The sequence below is a fragment of the Lygodium microphyllum genome, unplaced genomic scaffold (genome assembly GCF_053477565.2).
Source record: "Lygodium microphyllum isolate KBCC unplaced genomic scaffold, Lygodium_microphyllum_v1.1.10 scaffold_32, whole genome shotgun sequence".
Taxonomy (NCBI): Eukaryota; Viridiplantae; Streptophyta; class Polypodiopsida; order Schizaeales; family Lygodiaceae; genus Lygodium; species Lygodium microphyllum.
In genome coordinates, this window is record NW_028229515.1 from 4,943,676 (window position 1) to 4,956,147 (window position 12,472).

General features: G+C 37.5%; 1 protein-coding gene across 2 annotated transcripts in view; it reads right to left on the reverse strand.

Annotated features, from left to right (window-relative positions):
* The window catches only part of LOC148009238 (uncharacterized), a 145,226-nt gene that overhangs the window by 99,772 nt on the left and 32,982 nt on the right, over positions 1-12,472 (reverse strand). For both annotated transcript variants that reach the window (XR_015689860.1, XM_087673652.1), the window contains exons 3-4: positions 11,691-11,985; positions 11,458-11,582 (exon numbers count right to left, since the gene is read on the reverse strand). Coding sequence is in view for 1 of the 2 variants with exons in the window: in XM_087673652.1 (XP_087529778.1) it covers positions 11,458-11,582; positions 11,691-11,985 (420 nt within the window). In the remaining variant the exon portion in view is untranslated. The remainder of the gene's footprint in view (positions 1-11,457; positions 11,583-11,690; positions 11,986-12,472) is intronic.

Sequence of the window (12,472 nt, forward strand, 5' to 3'; positions counted from 1 at the left end):
AAAATGTAAAAGTAATGGAGATAAGATTGAGGGTTGAAGATGGGCAACCCTCCCCCGAAGGAATGTATTTCTGCTCAACCCAAGTCCCTTAGTAAAGAGCTCAGTTACAATCAACCTGAGAGTGAGGAGAAGTAAGAAGTAATTCTCACTCTCACAAGATCATGCAAAGATGTACAAACACACATGCATTATCTATTATGCAATGATAAGAACTGATTTCTTTACAGTATGAGAGAAGAAAGAGGGGAAATCAGCCTTTCTCCATCGTTGATCAACAGCACATGAATAGGGCTTGCTTCTTATTGCTAAAATGGAAAAAAGAGCTTGAGAAGGAGATGCTGTAATGAATTTACAAGCTTGTTGTCCTGTAAAACAGCAATGATAGAAGAGGGAATATGGAGGAATTTGATAATGGAGAAGTGGGGGATGATGATGGGAATGGATGGGGCCAGTTTCTAGCTATCTGTGGGTGTTGTACATGAGTTTACAACAAAGAAAAATGATGCTGAATGAAGAAAAACGAGCTCTTATTTATAGGAGAGAAAAAAGCTAGTACAAAAGGGGAAAGTGGAGTAGCACAAGACAAGTGTCCAGCCACATGTCATGAGATGTGACAAGTAGTGGGACACTTGGAAACTTTTGTGACAAGTGTCTTAACACTTGTCTCTTCTCTATGGCCTTTCTTTTTGGGCTGAATACTGTCAAGAATAGAAACAACCAAATTTAGTAAGCACAGTCAGAGTACAGAATTTACTATTTTTAGAATGACATCCCTATTTTTTAGGACTAGCATTTTTAGACTAATTCGAGGCTCCTAAAATTTAGGGACCTCCTAAAATTTAGGGACCCCCAATATGGGTGTCATATGAAAGCTTTTTCCATGTACATTGCAAAAACGGTATCAGAATCTTCATGTGACTTTCCTATACAAAGAAATATGCATTTCAAGCTTTCAGCCCACACATACACATTGTATAAGCATTTCATGATCATGCCATCTTATTGATTGTAACTGTCTGTTCTAGCGGATCTAGCCCACACTTCAAGGCATCAATCATTTCTGTGTGCGAGTCTAACCCTGATATACGTGAGTTCTGGTCACGAGCACCCAATCGGGCCATCTAGGTGGAAGTGTGAACTATCTTTTCTCTAATTCACTGCGTGGGTACACCATAACCTGTGACCACTCATCAATGGCCAACTCCAATACACTTTTCTTTATATCTAATTAGTGCAAAGGAAACAAAGTCCACACATGCACATTGTACAAGCATTTCATGATCATGCCATCTTGTTGATTGTAACTATCTGTTCTGGCGGATCTAACCCACACTTCAAGGCATCAATCCTTTCTGTGTACGAGTCTAACCCTCATATGCGTGAGTTCTGGTCACAGGCGCCCAATCGGGCCATATAGGTGGAAGTGTGAACTATCTTTTCTCTAACCCACTACGTGGGTCCACCATAACCTGTGACCACTCATCAATGGCCAGCTCCAATGCACTTTTCTTTATATCTAATTAGTGCAAAGGAAACAAATTTAATAAATCATTATATAGACAAATTAATGAAAAAGGATACAAATTCTGTTTCTATAGAGTTGTGACAGCCCTCTAGCTTTTATTCAGCTGTCCTCAACAGAAAAGCTTCTTGATATGGCTAAAGAATGTCTGGGTAATCCTTCATGAATTTTTCATCTACCCACTGTGCATCTGTTGTGGGTAGATTCTTGAATTTTAGTAAGAATTTTCGTGACACAAGGCCACTTCTCGTGGTTCGATCCTTGTGAAACAAAATCTGTTCAGGTTTCAAGAGTTGCTCTGTTTCTTCAACTTTTGGGGGATCTTTAGTAATGGGTTTCTTTGGTTTTGGTCCTATGTAAGGTTTTAGCAAACTTACATGAAAAGCATTGTGTATTTTCCAATGAGCAGGAAGCTCAAGTCGATAAGAAACTTCATTTATTTTCTCAATCACTTTGAAGGGTCCAAAGTATCTACTGGAGAGCTTTGGAAAAGATGAATTTTGACAGGAACCTTGTTTGAGCCTGCTTTTATCAAACTTTAGCAAGACATATTGACCTTTTTCAAAAGCCAAAGGTCTTCTTCATTTATCTGCTTGCTCCTTTTGTCGCTCTTGGGCAACTTTAAGAGTGGCTCTAACTTGATCCATTGCTGTTTTTAAATCTGAAGCAAACTCATAAGCAGCAAAAATCTTATCTTTAGTGTGAATAATTGGAGGAGGAATCACTTTACCTTGTACTATTTCATTTGGAGCTTTCCCTGTGGATGAATGCACTGTATTGTTGTAAGCAAACTCCAATAATGAAAGATATTTCTCCCATTGTGATTTATGTTCACTAACATAAGCTTTCAACATATCCAAAAGAGTAAGATTCATCAACTCTGTTTGGCCGTCAGTTTGAGGATGAAAAGCTGAGGAAAACTTTAAAGTGATTCCCAAATTCTTAAATAAAGCACGCCAAAAGTTACTTGTGAATTTGGTGTCTCTATCTGAAATGATCTCAGAAGGCATACCATGTAATCTGAAGATATGTTGAATGAAAAGTCTTGCAGCTTGTGCAGATTTCAATGTTTTATAACATGGAATAAAATGTGATTGCTTGCTGAATCGATCAATTATGACCCAAATCATATCATGACCTTAAGGTATTCTTGGAATACCTGAAATGAAATCCATTGTGATAGATTCCCAAGGATCTTTGGGCATTGGAAGAGGTTGCAACAATCCTGGAGTCTTTTGTCTATCATACTTGGATTTTTGGCATACTAGACAAGTCTCAATGAAGTTATGTGTATCTCTTCATAATGTTGGCCAATAAAAGTAGCGCTCAATTGCACTTAGAGTGGCTGCCCTCCCTCTATGCCCTGCATAAGGGGGTTCATGACTTTTTTTAAGCACCTTTTGTCGAACAGGAAGAGTGACACAAAGATGATTGTTCGTGAGAAGGTAACCGTCTTTGATAGAATAATCTGGATGAGAACCTCCTTGTAAATTTGACCAAATTGCTGCAAAATCAGTATCTTCATCATAAGTATTATTCATCGTTTGAAAATCTTCATGATGAGCCACTGTAATAGTTGCAATGCGAGGCACTCTAGAAAGTGCATCAACAACTACGTTTTGTTTCCTTGGAGTGTACATAATTTGAAAATGAAACATAGACAAGAAGTTTTCCCATCTTGCATGTTTCTCTTGCAAATGCTTTTGAGTCTTGAAATACTTCAAGCTCTAATGATCAGTTTCAATAAGAAATTCATTGCCTAAAAGACAATGTTTCCATATCTTCAAAGCATAAACCACTACTAAGAGCTCCTTTTCATAAATGTCATACCTTTTCTCCACATCATTTAGACGGCGGCTTTCAAAGGCTACGGCATGGCCTTCTTGATTTAGCACTGCACCAACACAATCACCGCAAGCATCTGCTTCCACCACAAATGGTTTTACCAAATCTAAAATTATAAGAATAGGTCCAGAAGTAAGAGCAGTTTTCGGCCTTGTGAAGGTTGCCTTCTCTTTTTCCTTCCATTGGAAAGAGGTCTTCTTCTTTGTAAGGTCATGAAGTGGAGAAGCCATATGTGCAAAATGCTTGATGAAACAGCGGTAATAAGAGCATGAGCCAAGAAACGATCGCACCTCATGTACATCATGAAGATGAGGCCATTCTTGGATTATCTTGATCTTTTCAAGATCCATCTGAATCCCTTCAGAAGAGATGACATGCCCAAGGTAATTTATTTTATGCATGAAAAATTCACTCTTTTTACCATTTACCAAGAGTTGATTTTGTTAAAGTAATTGTAGAACAATCTACAAGTGCTGATGATGCTCCTCTTCATTCTTGCTAAAGACAAGAATATCATCAAAGAAAGTACCGACATATTGTCGATGCTCTCTAAAGATGCGCTCCATCATTCGATTAAAGGTGGTTGGTGCATTGGTTAATCCGAAAGGAACCACCAAGAATTCATAAAGACCGTATAAAGTGCGGAAAGCAGTTTTGTATACATCTTGTGGTATTACCCTAATTTGATGATAACCACTCTTTAGATCAATGCGACTGAAAACTTTGAGCCTCCTAGACGATCCAAAATGTCGTCAATTCTAGGAATAGGAAACTGATTTTTCACAGTGATTTTGTTGAGGGCTCGATAATCAATGTACATCCTGAATGTGCCATCTTTCTTTTGAACAAGAAAAACCGGTGAACAAAATGGTGAGCTACTTGGCCGAATTAGCCCACGGTTGAGTAGGTCCTCGACTTGCTTTCTGATTTCTTCTTGTTGAGGACGGCTCACACGGTATGGTGCTATACTAGGAGGGGAACTGCCCGGAATAATATCAATATGATGGTCTTCTGGCCTTTCTGGGGGAAGCTGATAAGAAAGATCTTCCGACAAACAATCTTTATATTTTTCCAAGAGCTAAAGTCACTCTTGGTTTTCAGCATTCATATTATCTTTTACATCAGTGACATAAAGCAAACAACATTGAACACAATCCTTAATTACTCTAGAGACTTGCATATGGCTTACCATAGGTATAGTGTCTCCAGAAACTCCAGCTTGGATCTCGTACTTCTTACCTTTGTTGGTGAGTTCTACCTTCTTTTTTTGAGAGAAGATGGTTGAATCTACTCTATGATTCCAGAGCATGCCAAGAATCACATCGCAACCATCAAGGTCTCCGATACAGAAGGTATCTTCGTCACTGTAGCCTTGAATTTGAAACTTGAGCTTGCCAATATAGGGTGTCACAATCTTCACTGTGTCACCTTCATCGGCATTTAAAGCTTGGCGAACTTCTGCCGGCAGAGTGTCCATCTCTTCATTCTTTAATCCAAGCTCTTTAGCTAATTACAAGGAAATGACATTTTCATTCGCCCCAAAATCTATCAAGAATAGTGCTTGCTTACCTTGCAACTGTCCCCAAGCTTTTAATAATTTGCGCATCTCTGGAGTGTGAGTTGTGTTTGCAACTACATCACTGATAGCATTGATTTTCACTGGCGACTTAGGCTTGTCAGAAACCTTGCTTTGTCCTTTGTTTGGACATTGCTTCACTATATGGCCTGTTTGTCCACATTTAAAGCACTTCCCTTCTTTCATGAAGCGCTCATTTTCTTCTTCGAAAAGTTGCTTTGCTTATGGGTATTGATTGGAGCGAAATTGAGAAGCATTAGGAGGTGCATAGGGCTTCATCTTCTTTTGATTTAATGGCTGCTTTTGCCGTTGTTTTTGTCCTTCATTTGGGGCTGAATACTCCCCATCATCAGCTACTCTCTTCTTATCATTCTTTTGGAATGATTTGTTGCCATTGTGCTCCATTTCCCATGTCTCAGCATGGTCAATGAGTTCCTTGAGACTAGAACAATGATAATGATTAAGAGCAGTACGAAGTTTAAAATGCAAACCTCCTTGAAACTTCCTAATCTTTTCCGAACTGCTAATCTTCTTGAAATGTTGGACCTTCAAAAGTAGCTCCCAAAATCTCTTGGTATAGTCACCAAGTGACTCATTTTTCCTTTGCCAAAGCCAATCCCATTTCATTTTTACATCTCTTTGAAATGAACAGGAAGAAATTGGCTTTGTATCATGCGAACAAAGGACTGCCATGATTTTGGAGCAACATGATCATATTCCAACCCCATCCACCAAGTATGGGCTAAGTCGGTCAAATGTAAAGCTGCAAACTTAATCTTTTCTTTTTTTTTGTACTTCTGACGACCATACAAAATTTGAAATTGACGAATAAACTTCAAAAGAAAATCAGGATTTCGAGAATCATCATACATACTGAACTTGATCTTCTTTTCAAGTTGAGATAGTGACTTAGTCTTCTTCTTCTTCTTATGCCTTCGTCCATGCCCGGATCTTGAGGTTGAAGATGATGAAGTACTTGATGGGGATAAAGATGGAGACAAGGGTGAAGAATGTCGACGCCTTTGATGATGATGAGGTCTGCCACGAGAAAGGTGTGACTCTTCGTCACTAGAAGAGGATCCATCAAAGTAGGCGCCAGATGACTTTGAAGAAAAGGATGAGCTTCGACGCGATCTCTTTCTTTGTCTTGAAGTAGAATGGGACTGCCTCTTAGAAGTAGTTGGACTTCTTGATCGGCTCCTTTCATTGGTATGGCTTTATCTCCTTGAAGCAGATGGGCTTCTTTCTTTGAATTCTTTGGGATTCTCAACTTTTTCTAGTTTGAGAAGTTGCTCACGAATTTGCTGATTCTCCTCTCTTAAGACTTTGAATGGCTTGAAGGACAGCACTCGACTGATCCATTGAGACTCTAAGAAAAATATGCTCAAGCACTCAATACAAGGGCTGAAAACAAACAAACTTATAATTGTAAGCACTACCAGTGTTGCGGTGAGAACTGAGCCAAAGCTCTGATACCACTGTAAACGCCCCGAACAACGTAGTATGCTTAACAATTATGATATTCGCTTGTTTTCAAGATTTAATATAAAAGAGAATGAACACTTAAAGCTGAAAATGAAAATTACTCACAAAATTATAGCCATGAAAATGTAAAAGTAATACAGACAAGATTGAGGGTTGAAGATGGACAACCCCCCTCCCCTCCGAAGGAATGTATTTCTACTCAACCCAAGTCCCTTAGTGAAGAGCTCAGTTACAATCAACCTGAGAGTGAGGAGAAGTAAGAAGTAATTCCCACTCTCACAAGATCATGCAAAGATGTACAAACACACATGCATTATCTATTATGCAATTATAAGAACTGATTTCTTTACAGTATGAGAGAAGAAAGAGGGGAAATCAGCCTTTCTCCATCGTTGATCAGCAGTACATGGATAGGGCTTGCTTCTTGTTGCTAAAATAGAAAAAAGAGCTTGAGAAGGAGGTGCTATAATGAATTTACAGGCTTATTGTCCTGTAAAACAGCAGTGATAGAAGAGGGAATATGGAGGAATTTGATAATGGAGAAGTGGGGGATGATGATGGGAATGGATGGGGCCAGTTTCTAGCTATCTGTGGGTGTTGTACATGAGTTTACAACAAAGAAAAATGATGCTGAATGAAGAAAAACGAGCTCTTATTTATAGGAGAGAAAAAAGCTAGTACAAAAGGGGAAAGTGGAGTAGCACAAGACAAGTGTCCAGCCACATGTCATGAGATGTGACAAGTAGTGGGACACTTGGAAACTTTTGTGACAAGTGTCTTAACACTTGTCTCTTCTCTATGGCCTTTCTTTTTGGGCTGAATACTGTCAAGAATAGAAACAACCAAATTTAGTAAGCACAGTCAGAGTACAGAATTTACTATTTTTAGAATGACATCCCTATTTTTTAGGACTAGCATTTTTAGACTAATTCGAGGCTCCTAAAATTTAGGGACCTCCTAAAATTTAGGGACCTCCTAAAATTTAGGGACCCCCAATATGGGTGTCATATGAAAGCTTTTTCCGTGTACATTGCAAAAACGGTATCAAAAACTTCATGGGACTTTCCTATGCAAAGAAATGTGTATTTCAAGCTTTCATCCCACACATGCACATTGTACAAGCATTTCATGATCATGCCATCTTGTTGATTGTAACTGTCTGTTCTGGCGGATCTAGCCCACACTTCAAGGCATCAATCCTTTCTATGTGCGAGTTGAGCCCTGATATGCGTGAGTTCTAGTCACAGGCGCCCAATCGGACCATATAGGTAGAAGTGTGAACTATCTTTTCTCTAACCCACTGTGTGGGTCCATCATAACTTGTGACCACTTATTAGTGGCCAACTCCAATGCACTTTTCTTTATATCTAATTAGTGCAAAGGAAACAAATTTAATAAATCATTATATAGACAAATTAATGAAAAAAGAAACAAATTCTGTTTCTATAGAGTTGTGACATCTGAATTCACTTGTAACAGGGTTATAACAACGATACCCTTTCTACTCTAAAGAGTATCTAATAAAAATGCATTTTTCAACCTTTGGATCAAGCTTCTTTTGCAGCCCATCTGGTACATGAATATATACAATACAACCAAGAACTTTCAAGTGTTACACATCCGGCTTCTTGTCTGTAAAGCATTTTTCGAGGGTCATCCCATGAACTACAGTTGTGAGAGTTCTATTCATGAAATAGACAGCAGTATGAACAACTTTGAACTAAAAATGTTCTGACAAATTCTTTTCAGTCACCATCAATGCCAGTGCAACTTCTATAATATGCCTATTTTTCAATTCTGTGACCCATTTTACTATGGGATATACCTACAAGTAAACTATCTCTCTATCCCATAATACCTCAAAAAGTCACTAAATTCATTAGAGAGGTATTCTCTACCCCTCCATCTGATCTCAAATATTAAACTTTCAATCTTATTTTTGTTTCAACAATAGCCTTGAAAGTTGTAAAGCACTCAAACATATCACTCTTTTTCTTCATAAAATACATCTACATCTTTCTTAAACAATCATCAATAAACATGATAAAATATTTATTGTCACCAAGAGGTATGTTTTGTGTAGGTCCCTAAACATTTGTATGCCTAACATCAAGTATATTTTTGCTCGCATCTCTATCATGTGGAAAAGGTTATCTTGTCTACTTACCAAACTGACATACTTTACACACTTTATAAATTTCAGCAACTCTAAAAGCAAGCAACTCTGTAACCAACCCTTTGGACTGTATTAATTTCAACCTTTGCACATTTACATATCCAATACGTTTGTGTCATATTTCAATGTTTGTAACCACTCCTTTGTCTTTATTATACATAGCAAGATTTTCAATATCTAAAGTAAACCTACAGCCAACTCTAATTCCTTTTACGAGTAACCTACAATTATGATTAAAGTCTTCCATAAGACAATATTTTGCATTAAATCGAACATGTAGCCCTTACTCTACCATTTGGCCAACAGACACTAAATTCTTTGTTATAAATGGCACATATAATATATCTGATGGACTCTTTGTCTAACCATCATACAAGGACAAGAAAACTTTTTAAATGTGTAAAATTAGATGGCATGAATCATCACCTGTTTGCATATATCCTAAATTTTGTAAATTTTACATCTCTCAAAATCATTCAACATGGCTGGTCATATGATTAGATACGTCTAAATCAACATACCATACATCATCATATGTCCCCTTTCGTGTATACAACATTCATCATATGTTGCATAACAAACAGGCACTCATTTTTATCTTTATTCTATCGTAAAGACGATGCATAGTCTCCTTATTGCAATATACAACTATAGATATCATTTTTCTAAGCATAATGACTTATTTTACCACAAGAATGACAAACAATACCAGAATTGCTAGAACCTCTATTTTGTCATTCTACCACTTTCTCTAGAGCTCCCTCTACCTTTAAAGTTTCCATGGCCTCCTAAAACTTGCATTTCACTAAATTATTGATTTAACCTATTTTGCTGGTTATAACCAGCATGTCCCATACCACGGCCTCTTGAAGAGGATCTACCATGCCCTCTTCCTGAACTTGAGTAAAATGCTTAAAACTGTTCACCACTTCTGTCAAATGATTCACCCTACATATCGATCTCTTCAATGATCATGAAAGAGACCAACTCGTCAAAGGCTGAAGACGGCTTCCGTACATACACAGCAGTGATAAATTATTTCTAGGCCTTCTCATTATTAAGGCTAGCCAAGATAGATGAAACCAAAACATCATCATCAAGCATTGCATCAATAGCTCCTAAGACATCTACAATGCTTCTCACTTTCAAAACACATTCATTTACAGACATCTTCCCTTTTTTCAATGTATTGAACTCTTGCTTGAGTTAAATCTTCCATGCCTTTGTATTTATTGAAAACATGTTTTCAAAATTTGTTCAAGTTACATGTGAAATTTTTACATTTTTAACATGTCCTAGCATAGTATTTTTTAATATGTCCATGTCTTTAATTCTTTTGCAGTCGCAAGATTACTTAGCTCTAGCACCTTTTTTTTTAATACCTAAAACGAACTCATAAAGACCTTTTCCAATAAGAAAGTTCGTCACACGAAACTTCCATGATGGATAATTGTTCTTGTCCAACTTCTCAATGATGAGGTTCCCATTGTTCTCTGCCATTTTCACAACATTGATACAAAACAACAAGAAATTCTTCTACAACCTTTTACAACAAGTGCACAATAAAATATCAAATATCCTTTTTTACTAATTGCTCAACGATACATATAATCTGCAACCTATTTGCAAATAAAAGTTGTGTTTGCTTCCTGACAAACACCTTAGAACTTACAAATTCAAAATCTATAATCAATGTATCCACTTTCGGTCGACATAGCTGAAATCACAATATACCCAAAAATTGTTGTCCGCAACCTAGTGGGTCTAAAACGGGATCCGAAACAACCTCAAATGGTCAAAAAAGTAATTGGAAATCGCTAAAGGACCTATCTGCAAAATATATAGTACTCTGCTCGCGCACCAAATCTCATAGAAAGCTAAGATTTTTGCTTTGTCCTACTTCCAGTGCCTCCACAAGCACTATCCAAGAGAAAAAGTGAAAGAATAGGAGAGCTTCTTACCCGTTGCTTACTTGCTCAAATCCTTGTTTTTTCTCCTTCACTTCAACCTTTAAATCCAACGTCTCTCAGTAACACCACTTTGATATCGTATCGCGAATCGCAAGGTGGAGGGACTTGCTTGAGCTGTTACGCCAAACACACACCATACACAAGAGAAAGCTCACTCAAGAATACAAGAAGAGAGATGGAGGCCAAAATGTTTTCTTGCTTATTTCTTCTTCTTCTTTTTACACACAATACAATGTACACAAAGTATAGATAAGATACAACATTAAAAAAAGTGACCTACGAAGTCAAACAGTACATAATTGACTATACTAATAGACCGGCGCTTTAACTATGCCAGTTGTAGGTAGGTGTAACAAACTAAATATAATGTCAGTGGCCATGTGAGGATTATAATGACCACCAACGTGCTAAGTGTGGACATGTGAATCCATCTAACCAGGCAATCCGTCATCAATGTCTGAATGTGTTGAGCTTGTCATCTCAACATGTTTGTTAAATGTGGCTATTCCACAAATAAAACTTAGTCCTTGAAATGCAACTGATTTCAGCAATGTTTACCAATTGAAGATTTTGATTAATTAAAGGTGAAACCATTTTTAAAAGAAAGTTGACACAATCTATCAAGTGCATTAGTCATCTTAAACATGTGCTGAGATATTATATGGGGTCAACATACCCTTCTAGCAAAGTGAGTGCATAATTCACTCCCATCTGCAATGACCACTGTATCTTTTACCAAAGATGTAACAATATACATAGGAAACACTATGCAAAGAGAGCTACAATTATCCTTTTTTCTTAATCCTAAGCAAAAGAAAACTGTGAAACTTTCATTGGGAAAGCAGACATTTTTCAGTGTATGAACATCACACATACAGCATACCTTTGCTAATCCAACAGATGCTAACACACCAAAAAAAACAAGAAGAACAATCGTGATGATTATCACAGTGCGTACGCTTCGAACAGGAGAATAAGCCTCATACACTTTCAACTTTGCCAAAAGTCCTGCAAAAGAATTGTCTATAACATTCAATAACATAAACCTATGATGAAGAAAAAAAATGCACTGTACACTCCAGTGGGCTATTGAATGGTGAGCACATGATTACACACCCCAATCCATAAAGCCAACTGGTCTGTAAGCTACAATGACTTTGGAACCACTGTAATCCAACTCTGTTAGCACATCAGACTCCCCGTTTATAGCTCGTGCAATAGCACCTTCTTTAGGAATATCAGTAAGTTTTGGATTTCGCAGTGGAGGGAATAGGAGATGAACAAAACTTGAGTTTTCTGACAAACCAACCAATATTTCACCAGTATCTTGAAGCCCAGTTCGATCATATACCAAATCCTCTAGTTTGGTGGCATTCACCCAGGTCATAAGTACACCAATGAATGTTTCATTCTGCATATCCAGCAAATAATAATCGTCAACAAAAATCTACTTCTCGATCAGAACAATCAGCAGACAACAACAATTGACTTCAAGTAGTTTCCCCATCACAACAGAATGCCAGTATGATGTTCAAGACACTCATTTTACACCAAAGCATACTATATAACTAAACAAATTTACACACTGACATTCATAAGCCATTTAAAATAGTGGAGATACCAAGGAAAACAAGACTCCCTGTTCCCTATCTACAGGTAAGAGACTATGTAAATGACAAATAAAATAAACTTGAGGTATATCCACACAAAATGCAAAGTTTATTAGACCAGTTCTGTGCACCAAATCGAAGTGCAAGTGCACCTCCATCATGAGAACACTAAAAGCTAATGTTTTGATGCAGTTTATGAATTCAAGCAAGACGAAGAATTTGACTATCTGGAATGCATTCATTTTTTATTCTACTTCCAGAGTGCACAGTCGCGTTGCCCATTAGCGA